We start from the raw sequence: 24,531 nt of genomic DNA, 5'->3' as shown, positions 1-24,531 counted from the left end.
ATCTTGCCTCCCTCTGTTCTATTTCGGTATCACTCCTTCACCCTTTGAGGTGCAGCAAGTCCTCCTTCTGAGAATGGATCTGATCTCCCCAGAGTTGCAAAAGAAGAAAGAAACTTGTCCAGAGAGGAAGGAGAAGACTCGGGCCTCAGGATGGTCAAGCCACGCCACCATGTGTGCTCTACTGGGTATTTTTTGAGCTACTGAGTTGCGCTTACATAGGTAGGTGCATCTTACACTTCTTTCTACCATCTTTAAGGACCAGGGAGAGAATTAGCTCAACAAAACTTGAAAGCTGCTACTCAATATTGAGTTTTGTTCAACAAGACACACAGTACAGACAAGTGACTACCCTGTCAGGGTTAAGAAAAACACAAACTAAAATAAAACAACAAACCATACACACCAAAGTTACCCAAGTTTCTCCCTACTGTTTGCCTTTCCTATTGCACAACGCCATCTGTTTTGATCGAACTGCCTCACATTTCCACTAGATATTCCACTACCATGAAAGGCCCTGTCAGAGTAGAGAGAATCCTCTCAAGAGCTCCGATAAGTCTGAAATTGTTGCCTGCCTTCTTTTGCTGAGCAGTTTTGAAACCAATCCAGAAGTGGAAGAACACCTCTCCTGCAACTTCTGCATTTTCCTTTACTTTTTTACTACTTACAGCAAATGGATACATCAGCAGTTTAGCATGATTGCACCTAAACCATTCATTCTATTTTTAGCAACTGAGGATATGGGTAAGGCTTGTATTTGCTTTGTGCTCCTGGACGGCCGTTTCAGCATCTTGGCCACAATATTCCATCATTTTCTTTTCAGACATAGGATCAAGCATTAAGAGCCCTTCCTCCCCACAGAATGTTTTCTGTAGCTAAAGCAAACTCGTCTCATGCTTTGAGAAACACTTTGCATTAATGCCGGCACTGAGTCTTTTAGTTATTCATTAAAATGTGCCTCTATTTGCAGACTTGCTATTAGGTGCGAAAAGTTTAAGTCTGCTTGAAGGAGGATATTGAAGGTGAAGTACTTCAATCATTTCTTTAAATTGCTTGTTTTAAACTATGCTGAAGACCTTGTTAGTGTACAGAAGGCTACAGCTCTCTCATCAAGTTCAAGCCTGCCTTTCAATCACTTCAGGCAGAACAGATTGATCACCCTCCTTTTGGGGGAACAGGATTCAAAGATAAACAGACTGCTAGTGAAAGAAACTGATGTGGAAGAGCCGTTGTTAGTAGATTCGGAGCAAGGGCTTAAGTAACCATCACTACATTTCAATGACAATGCCATAAAAAGCATCTTGCTTGCAGAATCGAATTCAGCATTCTGTTCCTCTCCTTCCAGAGATTAAATGTGTCTTTTGAAGACCAAAAGACACAGACTTTCAGCAACTTTGAGATGAGCAAAAATCCTGTCTTGCTAATTCTCCATGATGTTTGTTTCATTTAGACAGAATAATCTGCTAATGACTTAATACCATTCAGTCTCCTCTTTCCTTCTATTCCCATTTCATTTCAAGCTATGACAGCTCTATCTGTGCCCCTGTCCTACCCGCTGCCGGTGCCACTCCATGTGCTGTCAAGGCATCTGAATTGAGCCTGGGCATCAGATCCCTCAAGTTTTTAAGATAAGGGATTTCAGCAGCATCCAGAAAGAGTTGTAATCTGGACTCCTGTAGAACAGTCACTATCCCTTCACCTCTTTTTGAGGGCACAGGATGCTTGCTACTGCCAGCTGCCAGCAACCTTCTGGCCATGCTGATCCAACTCCCATATGTCACCTCCTAAAGTCTTCCCAATAGTTTGGGAACCTCTCTCAAGCTACACCTCTACAAAGTTTCAAATTTATCTTCCAGAGGACTGTGAGAACTAAAACAAATGAGCAGTTTCTTACTAAGTGTGTGCTATACTTAAAAACAACACCCATAAAATTCACATTAGTTGAACATGCCTCTACAAGAATAATCAATATCTGCAAGCAAAATTCCTTCCTCTGTCTTCCCCATGCTCCATGTCCTCACATTCTGCAGGACCATTCTCTCATTCCTTTACCTCATCACTTCTGCCTAATATTCCTGGCAGTGAATGACTGCTCCTACAGCCCCTCAAGAGAGGTATCTGAAACTAAACTAGACCTAGCATCCTCTCTCAGATGGCCTCTGGGACAACTTCAAAGTACCATGAGGTGACCTGTTGCTTAACAAGAGCCATATCACTCTCAAACGAACTGGAGAAAAATTGATTTCCTGTGCTATAGCCAGTCTCCTGGTATTAACTCACCTGAATGGTGATGGAGTCCATCATGATTACAGCCAGCAGAGGAACAACCACAATGCAGCGTCCAAGCTCCAAGCTGCATCCCAGAGCCACAGTGCACAACAAGGACACAGCACAGCTTGCAGCAAGACCCTTCTTTGCAAGTTTTCACACATGTTTAATAACACCTTCCACAGATCTCCCAAATCAAGTATATTCTTACAGAGATACTCAGTCACCTGTTTCCACTATTGATCATCATGACTAATCACAGTAATAAGTTTAAAACAAGAGGAGGAACACCCAAATGAACCTCATGATTATGGTTTTGTCTGCATTTTCAATTTCAGGACTACTCACATGTCAACCCTGCTCCTGTCCCAAACATCCCTTAAGGCTCTGCTGCCTAGCCAGCCACTCCTTACCTTCCTTAATCACACATTCAAAAGACTTCATCCCCACACTCAACAGCATTTCCACAGTGCTTTTGTTTTCCAACTACCACTTTCAGAAGTGTGGCTCTAAGTTAAACTTTTGTTTAATACTAAAGCCCTTTTCAAATATTTATGAAATATGAATATGAAATTAATTTGAATTCAGTTGGGGAAGAACAAAAAGAATATGCCTGTTCAGTAAAACAAACAAAAGACACTGAATAAAGGTCTTTTAAGGAAATATTTCTGGGTTGATCTTTTTAACTGAAGAAAAGAAGCACAAGGAAAAGAAATTTTGTATACTGGACAACTTGTGGTTGGATCACAGGCAAAGGAGACCAGGGCCTTAATAACAACACTCCAACCCCAAGTATTTCTTTTCTTTCTACTGCTATAATACTCCATGAGATAACTTGCATAGGCAATTTTCTACAGATCTGTTATACAGAAATGTACGCTCTGAATAATGATCTGACATATCAGAGGTTATTAACATCTCCTGGCAACAAAAACTCTCCTCGGAAATTGAGAAATCCCACAGGGCAAGCCTAGCTAACCAGGGGGGCATCTCACAGGACAGTTAAACCCATGACCTATCTGAAGTACTTATCACAATAACATTCCTGTAAAAAATTCCATAGCGCATGATTCCAACACAAGCTGTCATCCAGAAAATGCTGGTAATGATGAAACAAATAGATGAAAGACTACTGGTTAATTGAGTGTTTAAATTGGTCATTCTGCCTCCTGTGACTTGTATCAAAAGACCTCCTTAAAAGTCCAGGAGTTAAACTCATATAGATATTATGTCAGACTGGATATGTTAGAATATTTATGTTTTAAGCAGTAATGATATGTATTAAAATCTCAGTAGCTACAGGCGATGAATCTGATCTTTACTGCAGCTTCCACAGCAGATTAATTACATGAATTCAGTTAACATACACAAGGTTAAAGCTTCCATTACTCCAAAACACAACCCTGGAAAGTACGTGCAGCCTCTTAATCTCCTCGCAGTACTGGTATCACCCCCAAGAGGACAGGGCTTCCTAAGAGGATGGGACTGTTGGCAGTACTGATCTAAGACGTCAACCTGTACTCCCAGCAGCCAAGGGCCTGCCCGGGCCAGTGCTCTCCCTCTGCAGGATGTGGTACTTTGCTGCTCTCCATGTGGAAAAGGCCGGATGGGTCCCTGCTCCCAAGGGTTAGGAATATGACAGAGGAATGCTGAGCTACCCCCTGGTCTTTCTTAGTGATTCCAGATCACAGCCCAGGTGCGCTGTTAGCAAGGTACAGAGGAGGTTTAGCTGCTGTGGGTTGCTAGACCTGCTCTCCAAGGCTGTTCCCAGTCAGTCTGCTCTGAGTCTCAGCCATAGTTTACCTGGGGTTTTGCACCTTCTCTACAAACTAATGAACTCTGCAAAGTGCCTCATTCACCACGTACCTTGCTACGGTTAAACTTCATAGCAAGACAGCTTGTTTCAGTGCATTTGGAAAGAAGGTAGCTTGGCAGAGTCTTGCCTCATGGGTTATTTCGCAGATTCCCTAAACCAGAGGGAAAGAGAGGAAAGCTGCTTATCTTTTTTTCCTCCCAATTCTACGAATGCAAAGGTGCCTTTCTTGTGCCCCCTTAAGATGACTGAATCCACAGGCACTTTTCACCACTGCTGCTTCTGCACAGCCACTAACTGGCCCAGGGAATATTCCTTCTACAACCAGAACAGTACCACAGTTGTCTTCAGCCAGTTTCCAAATAAAGAAAAAGCCCACCTTCCTTGGACAATGGAGGGACATGTTCATTCTAAGAATTCGTACTCAATTGTCATGTAAGCAACAACTCCAAGTAGAAGCTTTAATCAGCTAATGTGGAAAAAAAGATCCAGTTGTGGAAAGATTCCTCTTTCTATAGACAGTAAAAGAGACTCCTGCACTCCACCTTCAACAAATTACAAATCGGCGTGCCACTCTCAAAAGCACTGTACCAACCCAACTGTTCCCACAAAACAACCCCAGAACATCTGCATCTTTGTAGTACTGAAGTAATGAGTTTGACACACTCAGCTTAGTCTGCCACACTGAACAAGTTTCCTCTCCACCAACACTGCAAGCTGCTCTTTTGCAGATCAGAACAGTCAGCTTCCCCAGATAAGGCAGCTCCTTCCTGGAAATGGAAGATAGAGCTGCTTTATCTCAGGAAAGGGAAGATAAAAGGTCACCCTTCACTAAGTGACAAAGTTCTCACCTTGAAAGCTTTGTCCCTTGATTGGCACGGAACAACCAAGGTCATGGAACTTTTAATCAGACGCGTGCGTAATTACTAAATCGTTATTAATTATATCAGAGAGCCAAGACCGCAGAGGAAAGGCAAAGCAAACAAAGAGCCCAATGAAGCCTCCTCTGTTGTTGGAAAAAATTGGTAATTAAAAGTCATGAGTGCACCAAAGAGCGAGGGAACAGCATCACAGTCACTGTTCAGGACTCAGGAGTGACTTGCATACAAAACAGGAGGCTTGTCTCCCAAGGGAAATTACAGGGTACTGTGTTACAAAGCAGTGAGTAGAAGAAAAAAAAAAAAGAAATAAAAGAAAAAAAAAAGAAAAAAGGAGGTGGAGAAAGAACCACTTGAGTTTTATCAATAGCTTTATTTGCCCCACAGAGAAGGAAAGCACTGCCAACCAGTCCCAGGTTTGAGAGGTGCCTTCCACATGTTTCTGGCAGCTCTAGAAAGCCTTCTCCCAGCCTTGTAGCACACTGAAAGGTGCACAAAAGAACAAGACCTTGTGTTCAACCTAATCTAGCCTACACACACTCCCACTCCCTTGCCCAGGAGCCCCTGCCCAAACAAAGACTATTCCAATGAAGAGCATTTGCCTCAATGACCTGAGCTCAGCCTTAGTGACTACCCTTTCCTCAGAGGCTGCTCTTCAAAGTATCACCATCAAAAAATCAAGTAACTTCAATCTGCCCTTAAAAAACAAAAAAAACCCCAAAAGTAGAAAGAATGCCATGGTCCTGCTCATGCCATAATAAAATCATACTATGTAATCATCATCTCTGAAACAAAAGCAAGTGCTTTTGCTAATCAGGCTATGAGAAGATAAACGTTCACCTGCTTCTATACCATTGATACAATACGCCATCTCAGGGCACTGAGGTATCAAACGTGGCATCGGTTGAAAAAAGGCACCATGCCATCTACCATCATTTGCAGGCAAACACAAGAACCTCTCTGATCTGATATATAGGTAGTCTTATAGATCCAATCCTAAAGATGACCATATGCAAGAGGTGGCAAGTCTGGGCCGAATCCTTGATGGATTTAGATGGATTATGAGCCTGAATAAAAGATCCTCTCATGCACTCAACCCTCCCATCATACAAAAAGAGAAGTGCAAAACACCATAAGCCCAAAGAAAAAAGTTGGTAAGTTTGATCAGAACAGAGAGACATTTACTGCTCCAAGTATAATGACTCAAAAAGATATATCTTCAAGATACTGTAAGTAAGAAAGTCTCCCATTTAAAACATGAGCAAGAAGGAATAAAGGATAACTGCAGCAGAAGCAGTAATGCAATTTGTGGAAGTCTGCCACTGAATAAAAAATTAATAACAACCAACCTCTGGCGAACTCCAGCCATTTCATTATGCTTAACTTTGACAGACCCGAATCCAATAAACTTCTATTGAAGTGCATCTGGTCTCTTTATGCCTTTTCTAAACTTCCATAGCTTGCCAATGCAATGCCCTTCCACTGCTGCAACCCTATCACAGCATTCTGTTTCCTATTGCTGTGTACTAAGTCCCCAGCTCCCATATGACAGCACAGTACCTGTTGAAGATATCACCCGACACCTTTTGTAGATACTGAAGGGCATCTGCCACCTGCTGAACAGCCTCCTCCCTGCGCAAGTCTGGTTGGATCAGGGGGACTGAATACGTCTGCCCTTCCAAAAAGTGTTTCTGGGCTACTGTAGCCATAGTGCCTAAAGGAAAGAACACATAGGTCATTACAGTAAGCACACTTACGTTTTATCACAGCTTTTATTCAGGAACTTCCACTCTTTGCTCCCCCAATTATTTTAGGAAAGCATTTGCAACAGAATCCAGTGAGCTGAGAAGAAAGGCACAAATAGCACAAATAGCGAGGTGGGAGTTTCTTGCTTATCTGAATGCTTTTGGAAACCATAATTTTATTTTTAGCGTGATACTTAACAAATCTTGCTGAAAATAAAGACCACACTTTGGATCAAAGTCAGTTCAGGGTGGCGATAAGACTCGTCAGAAATCACTCTGTCCCCTCCTCCCATCCTCATATTCCAGATGGATGTATTTCAGGTCATTCAACCCTATCAGCAAAATGCAGTATTTCACCTTATACTTCTGCTCCAAGAAGCACAACCACCGCTCCCTTCCAAGAACAGCAGCTACGAAATTACAGGGCATGCATGTGTACACACGCCTTTGCTCCAAGTAGGTTAATGAGAGTTCTTCCATTCAGAGACTCCCAGGAGCTGCTCGTTGCTTCTGGTAACTGGATTTTTCCTTAGTAACTATCTTGAAAGAAGCCTCTTTATTTTAGGATCCTTTCACATACAAAACCCCAACAGTCACTGAAATCTTTCAGTCCTGTTCAACACATGCACCAGAGCAGTATGCATGCCCCTGGATGCAACCAGGCCAATACCACTGCTCTATAGTTCAGCCAGGAGAAGGCTATGCATCACCCATGTTTCCATCCTGCCAGGCTTGCTCACCTCTCCCTCAGCAATTCCCAAAGAGTCTGCCTCCCATGGTTTTGCTCACGAAAGTAACAAAAAATTTCCCGGGACACAGAGGGTATAGAGAGGAAACGCATTTCTTTGAGCTCATTAAAAATTGTAAACTCACAAATATATTACTGTTAGGACAGGCTGATTAATGAACAGAGTAGAGTATCCATTTCTAGTGTTCTTTTTCTAGCCCAAACTCTGCCACTAGGCCTACACAACTCCCTTCAAACTAGTTTTCTCTGCGTGTCTTGCTCTTTCAGACTGTAAAAAAAAAAAAAACCAAAACAAACAAACCAAAACTGTCTACAGTTGCTCATTATAGGGTTTCATCACACAGTGCTGTACATTTGTATAAGAAAATATTCATTAAGCTGAAGAGAAGCAAAACAAAGGAGGATCAAAAAGTAAGTTATCAGAAACAGAGAGAGATATCTCAGGACAGAAGACATTCCTTCCATGATACTTGGAGGCCTGCAGAAGCTAGTCCAGGGAGCACCGGCTGTGTGTAAACTGTATTCCAGCCTGTACAGCAGAGCAGACTGAGAATAACATAGAAACTTGGCCTATATTGAAGAAATTCACAACACAAGACCAAATAACACAGCAAGTGCGCAGTTATGAGATACTTTGGCTCCGGCAGCAAAACATTTATGATCTTCCCTGTTACTGGTCACAACTCTTCCATTGCATCAATGCTGCTGATGGTTGGGATGCCTATTTTTAACTCAAATCAGTTCAATGACCCAATTTACTGCAGCCACATAAACAGCTGTAATTGCCCGGTCATGAAACAGAGCGGGAAGCAGGGGCAAAAAGGGGACTTCTTAAACTTGCTTCACTATCAAACCCATTACTGTGCAACAGTAATCCTGCCCCCCAGGGTGAGAAGGCCAAGCTTTTCACCTCTTGAGGCCAGATGAGATTATACAGCCCCAGGATGATTTCCCAGACTCTCACCAGTCCTAATTCTCTTAGTGACCTTTCTAAAGCCAAGCTCAGTTCAGCTGCCAACTGACAGATGCTCACACTCAGAAACAGCACACCCTTAGCTACTACCAAACTCTCTTTCTTCGCACTCAGAAGCTGCAGACTGTTCTTCAGGACCCACTGCTCCCTTGCAAGGAGAGGAGCACGCAGAAGTGGGTGACAAAGCAGGAAAATCCCAGGGTGCTCCTGCTCCCACTGTCACAGTTCGGCTGTCAGTAAACTTCAGTTTCATAGCTTCTCAATGCAGTCTCTCACACGAGCTCCAGATTCTCACCTTTCCTAAAAAAAACAACCCACCACACTAGAGAAACGTGGTAGACTCTGTGGGAACTGCTATCGGAGACAGATACAAGAAACAATTCTTTCTGTGCAAGGTAACAAATTAGAGATTTATAGCAAGAGAGAGGAAAATCAGCAACAGCCTTTTAAATTACTAGACTCAGGCAAAATCCCATGCTACAGCTGCTATTTATTACCTCTTGTGACCAAACTAACTGGAGAAACAAGCAAGTTTTACACTTTGAGTAAAGGCCTGACCATATGCTTAGAATAAAAGCAGAATTCCTTCCCATAACAGACAGTAACTGCAGGAAGAAAGATTTTAATAGGGAAAATTCAAAATATTCCCAACAAAAGGCAGTAAGGAAAGCAAACACTGGATGTCACTCAGCAAGACTGACTCTTCCTTAATCTCAACCTCCAGTGCACTGAGAAAGAAGCAGCACATTTCCTTGCTGTGCTCCATTATCAGAATTAGACAAAACATAAAAATAAAGTGCTGATTAGAAATAACTTAGCTCTCCCTCCCTGCCGAATTGATGCCAAGCCCTCATGTAACATACACACCAATGGTACAAATGAACTGTTTGTATTTTACACATGGAAGTGACTTCCACAAAGCAACAAACTGGTTCCAGTACCACTGCAGAATCTTAAAGAGGGAGCTGGCATGTTTCAGCAAAAAGCACAGCATCCTGGAATTATGACGGCCAACATGAAATACTCACATGCTACAGTGAGAAATGAGCATATAAAACCCAAAGCAAGCATGATTCAGAAGATCAGATGTCACATCACCTAAGAGATTTAATCATTAGCGGTGTGACCACCTGTGGGTCACAAAAGGCAAAAGAAACAGCTATACAGCTCTTTTTGTGATCAAAGAAGCTCTGAAAAAGAGTTGCAGCATCTAGAGGCTCCAGCCACTCTTTATTCAATCTTTTTTTCCTGTGTCAACTTTCATGATCAAGACAAATGTGCTCTACTGTTATATAATAACCTCATTTGCCTTATTAAATTGCAAACAAAGAGAAAAAGGTTGTTTTCTCACTGCACCACCTGCTTATAAGTGCTATATCCTGATTTGGAAGTTCTGACTAGAGCTAGCAACTGCTCAGATTTGCACTTTTGCCTTAAGCTGTCTATGCCTTTAACTCAAGCAAGCTGGTACAAAGCTCATCAGGGCTGGTGGCTATCCCTCAGCACCCAAAGCTGTTCTCTCCTTCTCAGTTCCAACATCACACTAGCAAAAGCTGAGCAAAACAACAGCACTGGGAAATGCAACATCAGCCTCCACCAGAATGTCTCACGTCTTTCCAAAAGACTTACAGGATGATAGATAACAAGCTGAGCATTCCAGGGTTTTCAGGTATCTGAAACCAACAACTGGTCATACTGCTCTGTCATCACAGGCAAGTATAATACATTGCCCATAATGCCCAAATGCAGCTTTCAGACCTCACATAGTTCCCAGCTGCTACAATGTCTGCTGTGTCTCATCACAAACTTCTACTACTGTACACTTAACTACAGTACTCTGTAGTACTGTACTTAATATACTACTACATCATCCTTATTCTCTACTTTCTGCACAGGCTTCCCACAGAATTTCAAATGATGATCAAATCTGCTGGCACATTCAAGTCATACCTTGGTTGTACTAGAAGCTTGCCTAGAGGCCATTCCAACAAAATATCAGAATGAACTCTTCCAAGGAAAAAAATTTTAAAAAAGTGAAAAGATAATTGTATCACCTTGCCCTCCACAGATAAAGCACAATCCTGTGAGTCCAGCTGCAAGGCCAGGGAACTGTGCTTTAAAAAGAGACTTTAAATGCTAGAAAAGCAAAACATGTCATTGCATATGCTCCTCCCGTTAAGGGACAGGATAAGGCAGTGGGTATGCATGCACTCACACAGATGTAGACAAGCAACTGAAATGAAAACTAGAAGTTGCTCACACACTGGTGGCACAAGAGCCTAGATGTAAGTCCTATTTTATTGTGCAGCAAACGATCGTTCCACCCTGTGTTGATGTTCACTGGAGGGGTTGAAACTTAGTCCTCCAGCAGAGCACACAATAGGTAACCACCCTGGGCAGGAGAGCAGGGTGCGCTTCCAGCGGTGAGATGAGAGGTTCACCACAGTCCCCGTGCTAAACCAACTCTACCTTGTTGAAGGAGTGGAGGGGGCAAGGGGGGAAGGGAGGAGGAGAGAAGCACTTTGGTAAGTTAAGAGGATGAAAAGTCTATTTATATTTTTTAATTAACCATGTTCTACAGTGTTATTAAGCAGCAATCAAAGATGCAGATGGTACTGATTTGATTGGCAAGAGGTGCACTGTGCTGAATATTAAGGAACTCTGCCCCTATAAATAGGTCTAATCATCATCTGAAAGCTGGAAGGCAGTGATGAAAGAAAGCATTAATAAGACCATAATGAGGCCCCGTAGCAGGCTGTACTCCACCAGGGTGCTCATGTTACTAGACTTCTCTTATAGTACTATCCTCAAACTCTGTTGCAGACGTTACCACTTTGGGCCTCCAGACCTCTAGTAGTTATTTTAGACAAAGCAGTAAGAGTGGGGTTTCTCCATCTTTGCAGGATCTGGAATCAGTTAAGATTTTACTTCCCAGTACCATCTCTGGAGCAAGAGAGCCCTCCATTCCAGCTGTCCCACCCTGCCCACTTTCAATGAGCAAATTAAACTGGGCAGCTGGAGCTCCCCAGGCACAGAGATGGGCAAAGGGTGGAGGAAAAGCAAAAAGCTTTAAAACCTATCATTCTCCCTCCCCCTCAGAGCAGCAGGAGCACATCACGGCCACATCTACATCACAAAGTTAACCTAGCCACAGCTGTAAAAGCCGTTTCTGCTCCAGCTTTGAGATTCTTCCTCAACCTCATACTTTCAGCCTGTCCTTACAGTATAGCATTACCTCAGAAGAACAACAAAAAGTCTGTGTAGAAGATTAATCCTACAAGGCATCTTTCAGCTACATGCTGATACTTCCAAAAGTTGCTCATGGTGTGGGAGTGCCTGAAGAGCCAAGATCTTTTCAAAAGAAGTCAGCCTCCCACATCACACCATGGCCCTGCAGAAACAGCAGAGTACTGAGGAGCCTGACCTGACACTCGGCAGGACTCAGGGGCTCGCACTGCCTTTCACACACAGCACATCTGGCCTTGTGGGGCAACATTCTGCTTGGAAACGGCAGGAGAGGATTTCATCACTTAACCAGTCTCACCTCATTCTGTCCTAGCAGCAGCTGTGGGAAAAGGAAAAGCTTTTTCTGCTGCACTGGTAGGCAGCCACAAACTACCCAGTGATATGATGCCATTCGGTTCTCCATATCCAAATGGTGTGGAATTACTGGCAGTTACCACATATGTGGTGCCTCACACATCCGGGTACCACAAGAATATCGTGTTGCATCACGATGTCACCTACAGCACTAGGTGCCTTTGTGTTAGCTGAATCTGTGTACTGCTGATAGCCTTTTGATTCCACCTAACACACCTTGGGATCTGCATGAAAGGTACCCAAGGTCCATTCAGTCTGAAATACATTTCACTCAACCTACTGACTACCTATTGACTACATTGTACCAGAAACAGGTATTAAGGTATGAAGATACTCACTTTTGGAAACAGCAAGAGAGACTCTGCTATGAAGCTTGCACCCAAAACCCCAAAACTTTTTTTTTTTCCTCCAGTTAATTCCCTAAATTGCAGAGCGAACACAATAAATAGGCTGCTTTGCAACACTGCTTTACTGACAGTTTCTGTTAAGTTGTTGCCTGGTAGGAACATGTCTCCCTGGATCATGGGCTGTGTCAGAAACCAACAAATACCCATTGCTACTAATGTGTTTGTCCTATCCTGCTGTTTCTGGAATAAAAGGCTATCTGTACATGATCAGTTCCCGAGCACTCAGAGCTACCAAAGGAAAAACACTGGCCTGTCAAAAATCTACTTGTGAAACTGAACCCAGTATTTAAGGCAGTCTCTCAAGAAGCCAGGGCCAGTAAACACCTTTGGCTCAGACACATTTCTTTGAAAGAAAAAGTAGGTATTGCAGCTACCAAAGACATTATTGACAAGTAACTAAATGCATGCAAACTGGAGGATTTGGTTTCCGACCAGCAGCACCGTCTCTTGGATCAAATAAGCCTGGTGGGCCTGAACCAGTACATCGACAGAATTGGTGATCATTCTCAAATTGAGACCTCCCCTTTCCCTAAAAAAAATACTCAGAGCCACTTAGATATCTTGGTTTGATACATACTACGCTGCCCTATTCCACTTAGGCAAAAGAGAAAGAATCAAAATTTGAGATCTCGGCGCCCAGTTTTACAATAGCATATATCAACTCCCTGGCAAATTGCAAAATACCTGACACTTAAGGATGGATCACATAAAATCAAATTATATCAACTCTCCAGAAGACAGAATGCTATTACATTAAACTATTTTTAAAAGGAATCTGAGAGGTAGAGACTTAAAAGAATTTAGAAGTGCACTTCAACCCTCTCAGCTCCACAAGCTAGGATGGTCTCTAAGGCAGTACTGTCTTCAAGACAACCTTTCCCCTCAACACAGAGCTCTGCTTTGCATAGCACAGGCAGCAGCCCTCACTGCCATGAGGCACTGAGCTGCAGGCTGCTTCACCTTCCTGAGAAAGTCCTGTCCTCTAAGCACAGGCTGAAACTGAACTTCCTTCAGCTGGCTACGTAAAGCTCATTTTGATGGACAGATGTTGATATCTAAAGTTAATCAGACAGCCCACTCTGCAACTGTCACCTTTGGCTTTCGTCATTAATGGAGACAATGAGGCGCTCTAATGAACAATTGATCTGATTCTAAGGCAGCCATCTCAAACTGACCAAAAGCACTGTGCTAATTGCCTGCTTTCTCTTCCTCTCATTATTTATAATAAAAGAAGCCTAAGCAAACAGCTTAGCTGCACCTACAATACAGACATCAAAAGCAACACTGAGAATCCCAGTCCAAGCACCCAGACACAGCTCTTCATTTGATTTCCTAAATGGAGGCACTTTGGTTTTGATGCCTAAAGTACACAGAAGCCACTGGCTATGCCAAAAGTCCCTCGGAGGGCCATTTCACCGCAGTGAAGTTCTCTTAAATACTGAAGTAGGCTAGCTGAAATGCTGCTGTAGAGCTTCCTCCAGAACATTTGATTCAGAAAAATAAGGAACTGCTCAATCTTACTATAAGACCACAGCAACAAATACATACTTCCAAAACCAGCACTTTCCTGAAAAAAAAAAAAAAAAAAAAAGGCAAAAGAAACCCACCAGAAAAAAAACAAAACCAAAAAATCCATTTAAATTTTCCCTCTAATTTTCTGATGCAAAATCAGCTTCGGTCTCTTGCAGAATGATCTTAGCTGCAAATCTAACCATTACCACATCTCACTGCCACAAACCCTGTGAGAAATGAGCTGAATTTTGCTTCAGCTACTTGGTATATTTCTATTTGTGTGCTCGGTTATAGCATCTAACTAATCCTTACAAGTACCCTGGAATGGCCCAGAGACTCTGGTTTACAAGAAGCCATTTAGGTAAGGAGAACCGAATTGATGGTAGACTGATAAGCGAACAAAGGACGGTGGAAGGTGGTAAGTGGATAAAGGCCACCTGGGGGGGTGACTGAAGAAAAGAAGGATATGGACACTAGATCAAGAAGATGACCACCAGGATGTTTGTAACTACTAACATTAGACAGTAGATATTAGCAGAGACTGTGAAACAATGTATTGTTAATTAAAGGTTTGTGTCTTTAGGCGGTCGGGAAGAATGTGAGCTCCAACTTCTCAGCCAATGAGAAGAGAGACAGGTATTCAGGCGGCCGGGAAAGAAAGGTATAAAATATCTAAAAAAACTAAAGATGTGTGTGCCTCTACTTTGAGATGCACCCGATTCAGCGCTGCTTCGTACAATAAACCTTTGCTCCAGTGACTTCGTCCTCTTTAAAATTTTAAGTGTGAGCCGGTGTTTCTCACAACCCCCACTAGCAATGTCCTATTTTTCACCTTCAGATTCAGTACCCTGTGCTCCAAAGTTTTGGAGTTCTACAGTACCCATACCCCACACACATTGTGTTACAACAGAACCTGAGGTATGTAACGAAGGCAACAACCAAATAAAACTGGCAACCAAACCAGTTCCTGCCCGTTTTATACATTCAGAAGGAAAGGGAATGCTTGCTTTCCTGCAAGATGACAGGAGAAGAACTCGCTCACTATAAGGAAGTATTTTTAAGCCTGTTCCCATTTGCTACAAGGAACATCCCTACATGGTGGCCTGGATGACAGCAGCTGACAAAAAGCTGGGTCAAAAGAATGACACTTGGGGAATCAATAACCCACTAAACAAGCTGCTGGATGGACTATTTTCTGGCAAAGGTTATCTTGTGAAGGGGTCTAAGCAGAGCTGATTAGCTATAGAAATTGCTTTTTGGGTGATAAAAATGATTCCCTTCAAGCTCAAACACCACAGCCATGGGACACATAACAATTTCAAACATAATCCTCTTCTTCCTCTGCACACTATCTTCAATCTAAAAAAAAAAAAAAAAAAAAATTAAAAAAACTCTGCCTTGCTTTCAGGCTTATCTCAGTGCTATTTTTTCCCAGCCCTCAATTTCTACCCTTCTCTTTTACTGCTCAGGATGAGCGCGCAGCGACTACAGTTACCTAGTATTACCAGAACCCAGAAGCCAGACTGCAGAGTAGTTCCTGGGGATTATCTGCTTCCAGTTTTCTTGCCAATGAGCTCCTGAATTGAGAGATGAGAACAGCACTTCTTATCTGAAGGAATGAAGATTAAAAACTCAGTTTAAATATCTAGAGTGATAGAAGAAGGGTAGATGCTAAGACTAACAGGCTGTGCTGCTTTGGAAGTGCCTCAGGCATTTTTCTGAGGTGTGGCCCTCTGGAGGTGTGGCTATTTCCCCCCTCAACCAAAGCATCCCAGGAATACAGAGGCATACTGGGCAGCCTTTATATCGCAGCTTCACTACTCAGACAAGAGAAACATAATTAAATACTAGGAGAATTTATCAGCCCTTAACTAACTTTCCTAAAAGAAAGCCTAAGCAAGGCAGCACCTCCGATTCTCTGGAAAACCGAAACGCAGAAAGCCTCTACAAGGACATGCCAAAGTCACTTTGCTTCCAGCCCTTGCCTCTAGCAAGAGCAGCACTATCCGCTCCACTTCCTTTCACTGCTTAAGGAAGGCTCCATACTTCAGAGAACTGACAAGAAATAGGGACAGTTTTAGCTTCTACTTCATCTACTCCAGGATAGGTCAATCCGGTCTGCAAATCACTGCCAGCAACACCCGCCGTGCAACCTAAATGAAATAAATAGGTCATCTCAAGCCAACTCCTAGCTGACATTTGCCTGAATCACATGAAATGTCACAACCAGAGCCGGCACTATCCCACACTCCTTGTTGAAAGCTGCACTGTAGAAGCAAGTGCAGTCAAGAATCAGCCTACTCTCCCCAGGGATGAAAAGCCTCCTTTTTTGAGAGGCCTTTGGGAAAATCCACATGCTGTCCAACCACTCAAGATTTGAGCCACACCATTTGAAAAAAAAAAGAAAGGGGAAAACTTCACCAGAACAGGACTTCTCTCGATAAACACTAACAGCTGCTGAATGTGGATTCACAACGTTCGCTACGTCCATCAGCAGCCTTTCTTGGGTACAGCTAGGTCTAGTAGCCCTGGGGTCTTTATAATGTTGGCTGACCCATTCTTTATTTTTAACATAGAAAAAAAATACAATAAACGAATAAATGCAATTATCACAACAGCACTTACAAACACTGAGAACGTGTTTTTATTTGACAAATCATTACAACATTACTACAACTACCAGTTTGGGAATGAGGAACATGCCCTTGTGCAACTGATTTGCCAGTACTCCAGGTAGCAAGATGTGTTGATGCCCTCATGCACTAGAAGTTACGGGTTTTTTTTAGAATCTGTGGTATTCTTTGAATTAGCTAATAGTTAACTAACCAATCGGTAGTGAGAGTAGTACCAAACCCCCCACCCACAACTCTATTACAAGCCATTAGCCAACTTTCTGAGTAAAAATCACTTAACCCACATCCCAAAGTCCTCTGACCCCTGTATCTTGGACACGTTTTTCTCTTTTTCGTGACTCCCTTCAGGCTGCAGCATCTAGCTGTCAGTCCCTATAGAGTACCTAACCTTCACAGAGAGGGAGAGGGCATCACCCTTCCCACTCCCCGAAGCGCAATGTCGGGTCCAAGCATCCCGTACTTCATCAGCAACTTGAGATTTCCACGGTCCATGCCTGCCTGGCAGCTTTTTCAATCTATTTCATGGCTCAGCACCAAAGGACCGCGTAAGAAGCGAAAAAAAAAGTTTTTCTAAACCCGTCACCCCACCCAAAGAGGTGCTGTACGACTGCCATGTCACATTAACAAGCTCTTCTTCCCAAGACCCGGCCGGGTCCCCGACGGGGAGAGCCCGTGGCCACCAGAAGCGTCCCACCGGCGGGTGACAGGCCGCCTACCCCGCGGCAGCCCCTCACGGCCGCCATCGGGGCCCCACCGGCACCTCCCGCCCCACTCAGGCTCAACGGGAGGGAGGGACCCCCCTCCTCGAGTGCCGGCCCCTCGCCGCCGAGCCCAGCTGAAACCGTTCCCGGCCCGTCTCGGCGCTCTCCGCCAGCCCCGGGCGCCCCCGGTCCCCGCGGGCCCGGCCAGGCCGCACCGAGCCCGGCCAGGCCGCACCGAGCCCGCCCCGGCCGCCGGCCACCGAACCGCGGGGGAGAGGGGCGGGGCAGGGCCCAGCCCAGCGCGCGCTCCTTGCCGCGCCGCGCGCCCCTCACCTGCCGCCAGCCAGACACGCCCCAGCGCCCAAGCAGGAAGCGGCGCGGGGCGCCACTTCCGCCCCGACTCGTTCGTCACTTCCGCCCGGTTAGGGCGCCGCGGCGTCTCGCTTCAAGCCCCTGGGCTGGGCCGAAAGCGCGCGGGGGCGGGACTGCGCATGCGCGCGGTGGAGGGTGGGGCGCCGGGCGCGAGGCGGTGTGGGGCGGTGGCGGCTGTTCGCCATGTTTGCGGGTACCGGTGCTGCCGGGACGGGCGTTGCGTCCTCTGCCCCTTGCCAACCCCTCCCCGGCACTGCCGCCATCCCTTATGGCCTGGCCGCCGTGCTGGCCTGGTTCCCGGGTGGCCTGGCAGGCCCGGGGGGTGGGTGGTGGGCAGCGGGAGCGGGCGGCCTTCCCTCCCTCCCTCCCGCCTGCTGCCCAAGGCCGGGTTCTCTGCCTGGTGTGTGAAGAGCCGATCCACACAGGAGAGTGGAGATGCGTGGTCGTTTTCATAGAATCATAGAATCATCTAGGTTGGAAAAGACCCTTGGGATCATCAAGTCCAACTATCCACCCTACTCTACAAAGTTTTTCCCTACACCGTATCCCCCAACACCACATCTAAGCGACTCTTAAACTCATCCAAGGATGGTGACTCAACCACTTCCCTGGGCAGCCTGTTCCAGTGTCTGATCACTCTCACTGTGAAGAATTTCTTCCTAATGTCCAGTCTAAACCTGCCCTGTTGCAGCTTGAAGCCATTCCCTCTTACTCTATTGCTATTTGCTTGTGAGAAGAGACCAGCACCAACCCCTCTACAATGTCCTTTCAAGTAGTTATAGAGAGTGATGAGGTCTCCCCTCAGTCTCCTCTTCCTCAAACTAAACAGTTCCAGCTCCCTCAATCGTTCTTTGTACAATTTATTCTCCAGGCCCTTCACCAGCTTCGTTGCCGTCCTCTGTACCCGCTCCAGCACCTCGATATCTCTCTTGTATTGAGGTGCCCAAAACTGGACACAATACTCCAGGTGTGGCCTCACCAGTGCTGAGTACAGGGGGACAATCACCTCCCTACTTCTGCTGGTCACACTATTTCTAATACAAGCCAGGATGCCATTGGCTTTCTTGGCCACCTGGGCACACTGCTGGCTCATATTCAGACGCTTGTCAATTAGAACCCCCAAGTCCTTTTCCGCCAGGCAGCTTTCCAGCCACACTGCCCCAAGCCTGTACCGATGCATGGGGTTGTTGTGGCCCAAGTGCAGGACCTGGCACTTGGTCTTGTTGAAGCTCATACCATTAATGTTGGCCCATCGATCCAACCTATCTAAGTCTCTCTGCAGAGCTTCCCTGTCCTCATGCAGATCAACACTCCCGCTTAACTTGGTGTCATCTGCGAACTTACAGATGATACACTCTATGTTATTATCAAGATCGTCAATGAAGATGTTAAACAGAAATGGTCCCAACACAGCCCTGGGGAACACCACTTGTGACCGGCCGCCAGCTGGATTTAACTCCATTGAGCACCACTCTTTGGGACCGTCCAGACAGCCAGTGCTTGATCAGCAGATCGTATGCTCGCCCAGGCCGTGTGCAGCTAGTTTTTCCACTAGAATTCTTTGGGGAACAGTGTCGAATGCTTTTTGAAAGTCCAGGTAGATAATATCCACAGCCTTTCCCTCATCCAATAATCGGGTCATCTTGTCATAGAAGGAGATCAGGTTCGTCTGGCAGGACCTGCCTTTCATAAACCCATGCTGACTAGGCCTGATCCCCTGGTTGCCCATTATACAGTTTGTGATGGCACTCAAGATGACCTTTGTGTCTGTGCAGGGGTGAGCGCTAGGTGGGAACTCCCACAAAGCCAGCACACCTTGGCTTGTACGCTGTTAGCTTTCATATTTTACCCAGAATCGACTAATTGGCACGCCATACTTATCATTGGTGGAGCATGGTTTCACAGCCAGCTCCTACTGGCTACTTGTGTTCTCACTTTGAATTATAGGTATAGTACTTTCCTATATATAGTGTGTATATGTATGTACATATATATATAGAGAGAGTATATTTGCCAGAGGAGGTCTAGGTTGGATATTAGGAAAAATTTCTTCACCAAAAAGGGTTATCGAACATTGGAACAGGCTGCCCAGAAAGCAGTTGAATCACTATCCCTGGAGGCATTTAAAGGATGGGTAGACATGGTGCTGAGAGACCTGCTTTAGTGGTGGTTATGGCAGTGTTAGGTTGACGGTTGGACTCGGTGATCTTAAGGGTCCCTTCCAACCTAGACAATTCTGTGATTCTTCGTTCCTAAATTACTACATGTGCTCAGTGAGCAGGGTCTCATCCAAGAGGTGTATAGTATAAGATTTGGAGGTGCGTTTTTCACATTGTAAGGAGCTAAGTTCACCTAAAGGACACGTGCTTTTTATTTTCAACACTTTGTAACAAACAGCAACCTTGCAGTTCTAAGGGAATGCCCTAGTTTCCCAGGGTTAGGTTCCTTGTCTCTTTTTGCTACCTACAGGCTGGTAGAACACATCTCTTTTCTTCGGTTGCCCAAGGTCTTTTTTTCCTTAGCAGCATCTTCCCTGCTTTGCCTTCACCATACCTGCCCTGTGACAGGGCACCGGCAGCCCAGGGACCCACCGAGCCGCCTGGGAGTGTTACTGGGTGCCTTTCCAGGGAGGTGGTGGCCTCCAGCACAGCTCTGCAGACAGCCACCCTCTCAGAGCCCGGCAGTTCTGTGGGCAGTGCCCCACCACGCAGGGAAGGGGCTGTGGGCACAGCTCTCGGCCTGGGCCCTGCCTGCCTGTCGCAGAGTCACGGTTTGAGAGAAAATCCCACGGATGTTGGGGTTGTTTATTTTTCTGTTGCCACGCACAGCCCTGCTTCTGCACCTGGCTGCTTCTCGGCTTCCTTCTATCTGGTACAGAGCAGGGCAAGCAAAAGGGGGAATCTCTGACTCATACACTTGCTTGTTTTCTCTCCAGTGCTTATGTTTAGAGTTGAGCAATTTAAAAATTCACTTTATAGAATAGTGAATATATATATTTTTAAGTACATTCTACTGGTTTGTTCTTGTGTCACTTTTATACTCGCCTTTATGCACACATTCAAGCAAACAAGTTCCTCCAGCACAAATATTGATGAAAACTGGATTTCAAGAGCGCATCTGTAAATATTAAAATCACATTTTAAAGGGGTATGTGCTACACACAACGGAGGTATTTGCATGCTCATCCACTTCAGGATCAGAAACAATTCCTCAAGACCTATTTAAACAGTTACAACTTAACGCTATTTGAATAGCAAATACCAGTTTTTGAAGGCACACGGGGAACATCAGTGATTGATACGTAGCATTAAAACCAGCGCACAAGGTAAAAAAAAATGAGGCAAGCCTCTTCAACCAGTGAGTGCACTCGAAGACATCAGGACCCGCTCAAGCGTATTCAACTCGGGGGAAAAAGGGAAAATCCGTTACACAAATTACCTGTTGCAGATTCTTTGCTCGGTCCACTTCTTTGTAGCGGGAAGCGTGGAATAAAGGGGGGGAGCGACGTTAGACCTGGTGGAGTTGAGAAGGAGATCAAGAGCCACCAGCAGCAGCAGCGTCCCTGTTTCAGAGCCTGCAGGAGGGTGCAGTGCTTTTCCCTGTGATTTTTAATGGTGGGCCTGGTAGGACCCATCAGTCTGGAGAGCATAAGGGCACAAGGCCCAAGAGCTAAGGACCAGGGTAAGAGCTACTGAAAGTCTCTGTAAGGGAAGAAGGTTATGAGGAATGGAAAATCCTGCCAAAAAACTCAAAAGCAGACAAAAAAGCAGATCTAGCCGAGTCTGAGCAAGGAGCATGTGTGGGGGTGTCAGGACCTGTCAAAAACAAAATAGGGAAGCGGATGTAAGAAGCAACAATCCAGTCTATTCTGATCCATTTTTATTTATATACTGCTGACAGAAAGCCCTCCAAATGCTTTCTGCTGCTGGGATAAAAATCCAATTCAGTGCATGTATAAAATTCAAGAAGAAGTAAGAGGTGATGGCAGAATGACACAGCCCCTTCCCGTGTCCCCCTCCTAGCTGCCCAGAGGAGCCAGCAGGTTTGCAAAATCCGTAAGTAGAAGGCAAAAAGAGAGCTAAAAGGAACTGGACAGAGAAAGGGAAAACGGTGAGTCTTGGGCTGGGCAGGCAGAGAGGTGCCTCTCAGCAGGGATACAGTGAGCCCCACGTGAGAAGCGATGGCAGGGACTGGACAAAGCACCGAGAAGAGGCTGTAATTCACAGAATCACAGAATCTTCTTGGTTGGAAGGGACCTTTGAGATCATCGAGTCCAACCAACAAAAAAAAAACAACAAAAAAACCCCAAACAACACAAAACCAAAAAAAAAGTTCATAGTGAACTCCCATGTAGCCTTGTCATATATCAACCTGTGCAGACAAGACCTATCTCACCGGGCACAAGTAGGTGTTAATAACAGCATGGAAAGAGTCTGGAGGCAAATCAGGAGAGCAGCTGTTTAACGCAGTGTTTAATTCCACTGCAGAGGCACTGGTCTCTGGCCGCCAACATCATTCACAGCCAGTGGAACAATGGACACAATTTCTTCTCTCTCCAGAACAATGTTTACTGGCTACATTTCATAATCTTTCACTGGCTTGTTTTCAGGGGTCCTGAGAACAGGATCCTCTTAGTTAAGCAAGGGCTGCTGTCGGGGAGCCGACTGGCACCTACGGCCACCAAGCTCACCCTGCTGCTGCTTTGCATTGGCAAGTTCCACCAACAAAATCAAAATCATGCACTGTATTTTTCTCCCCTCAGAAAAGAAGCACTACTATCCACTGTTGCCCAGGTATGGGAAGATTTAGATGGAGGTCCATCTTCCCATGCAGCCACTAAGACATGCTTTTTCACAGGCTGCAAAAAGCAATGCCTCGTGGTGTGCCAGGTCATGCATGACAGCGTGGCAGAGGCTTTGCAGTTAGGAAACTCGCTAACTGCTAGTTTGGAAAATGCCTTCTGGCTTTCCCAGAGCCATTGCCTAAGTCAATACCAATGGGAAACACTAGTTGGGGGCAGGGGGTTGCAGCAGGTAGATCCTGTTTATGCATGGTGGCACTGCCACTTTCAGTCACTTTGTTCTGCAGTGGCAATATAGCAACCTGGACCCCCCCCACTCCCAGTCAGAACCTGTGTTTGCCCTTGGTCTGCTGAATAAATGAAGCCAGATGTTTCCAGCGGTCTTCTCGTGGGCTGCGCAGAGGCTTTGCACGCTCTGCTGTCGTTTGCTGGCCCCTTCCTCACTGTGAACAACTGGCTGATCCAGAGCAGCTCAGGGCACATCAGGCTTTCTGTGCTTTTGCATGCCGCTCTCTGGCTAACTGTCTAGAGTGCTTATTCTGTCTGTTAGCTTTTCCATCACCACAATATTCAAGCGCTTCCACCGCGTCCTGAACTCTTGCATAAAGACATTTTTTTCCTGTAGGCTAGACTCATTGCAATTATCTATACACAAACTGATCACTCATCTGTTGTCGTGTCACAGCTACAAATTCATGCGCAAGAGCCAACCCTTTTAGATTCACATTACATTTGAACTAATTTTCACTTTTCTGAAACCGCATTTTCCCATCAGAGGGCTTTTTCTCAAAAAAAAAACCAAACCAACAAACCCAACCTTCAAAACATTAAATTAATTTGCTCTTTCTCTTGCTGCAGTATCTTTTACTGAGCAAAGTCACCTTGGGCAAGTAATTAGTGCCTCATTTTCCTCACTAGAAAAATGGAAACAATAATATTTTTCCATCTTTGATATCTTTAGGATGGAAAATGTTGCTATTTATTATTTATTATAATGTTTTACACCAAAATTTAATAACATAAAACTCAAAACCTGAAGGGAAAATGCACAAAGTGAAGGTGAGGAGAATACAGAGTGCTGCTGTGGTTGTGTGTTTTGAAGATGCTGGAAATTTCTTGTAGTCTGTTGAATAGCGTTTGTCAAACATGCAGGCAGAGCTGGCTGAGTCGCTTTTGCACAAGGTCAGGAGAGAGCCAGAAAACAGATCAGATCTTACTCCAGACATCCCTCTTGTTTTGCAGTTTGTCAGATCTGAGGAATGTTTTGCTATTGCAGTTGGATGTAGGGTTGAGCTTAAAAGCACTTAAAAGTGTCTGGACCTCAGGTTTTGCTTCAGGTCTGACTCTCATGTTTTGCTTGTAGCATTGCCTTAGAAGAACAGGCAGGACTCTCCTTGAACATCTATCCCTTCTTCCATGTCTGGTGACAATTAGCACCCCCTCAGTGCACAGTACTGATCAGTATGTGCTCACAGGATGTTGAAACGAGACATAACTAAACAATGTTCTGTCATTTGGGAGACAAAAGTAATAGGCTAAGTACTGGTTTGGGTTTTTTTTTTCCCCTAGAGGTATAGATGCTTTAAGTATAGCATTAATATCTGTATTACCTCTGAGGTGTTCTTATTGCAGGTGGATAAAAGAAGGGCCAACTACAGCCACCTGTCCTTCTGCACAAGCTTTCTTCTGACTCAGATTTGTGGAGACACTTTTCCCACATGCTTCCCTCCAAAACATGCGGCCTTCCTCTTCCCCTAGTAATGGGGCTTTGGGGTAAGATGCAGTGGAGCGGAACAAACTAGAGCCTGAAGTTGACAGAAGCACCCTATCTGTCTTCCTTTGCCTTCTCCTCTGCCGCTTTTGTTGCAATCCCCTCCTCAACCCCTTCTGCTTCTACACTTTCCCCCCTGCCATCCAAACCTCCACCTCAGCCGTGGACTCACACCTTTGAACGCCACTTGCCAGCATCACATCATGCTTCAGGAGTTCCAGAGCCCTTCTGACATCCTGTGCCTGCACTGCCCATCAGACTGTAAGTTCTCCAGGGCACAGCGTGCTGCAGTGTTTGGCATAGGGCCTCAGG

General features: G+C 45.1%; 1 protein-coding gene across 3 annotated transcripts in view; it reads right to left on the bottom strand.

Annotated features, from left to right (window-relative positions):
* Positions 1-17,667, bottom strand: part of WASHC1 (WASH complex subunit 1) — a 44,054-nt gene extending 26,387 nt beyond the window's left edge. Inside the window, exons 1-2 of one of the 3 annotated variants that reach the window (XM_074168499.1) lie at positions 17,609-17,667; positions 6,517-6,670 (exon numbers count right to left, since the gene is read on the bottom strand). In XM_074168499.1, the coding sequence (XP_074024600.1) occupies positions 6,517-6,665 (149 nt within the window). In that variant the 5' untranslated portion in view covers positions 6,666-6,670; positions 17,609-17,667. Of the gene's footprint in view, positions 1-6,516; positions 6,696-16,362; positions 16,433-17,608 lie in introns of those variants that run through there. The other 2 variants (XM_074168497.1, XM_074168498.1) reach the window with 2 other exon arrangements.
* Between the last annotated feature and the right edge of the window lie 6,864 nt (positions 17,668-24,531).

This window comes from Numenius arquata, chromosome 2, assembly GCF_964106895.1.
Source record: "Numenius arquata chromosome 2, bNumArq3.hap1.1, whole genome shotgun sequence".
Lineage (NCBI taxonomy): Eukaryota > Metazoa > Chordata > Aves > Charadriiformes > Scolopacidae > Numenius > Numenius arquata.
Note: the sequence above shows the minus strand (reverse complement) of the source record. Positions and strands in the feature narration are given on the sequence as shown.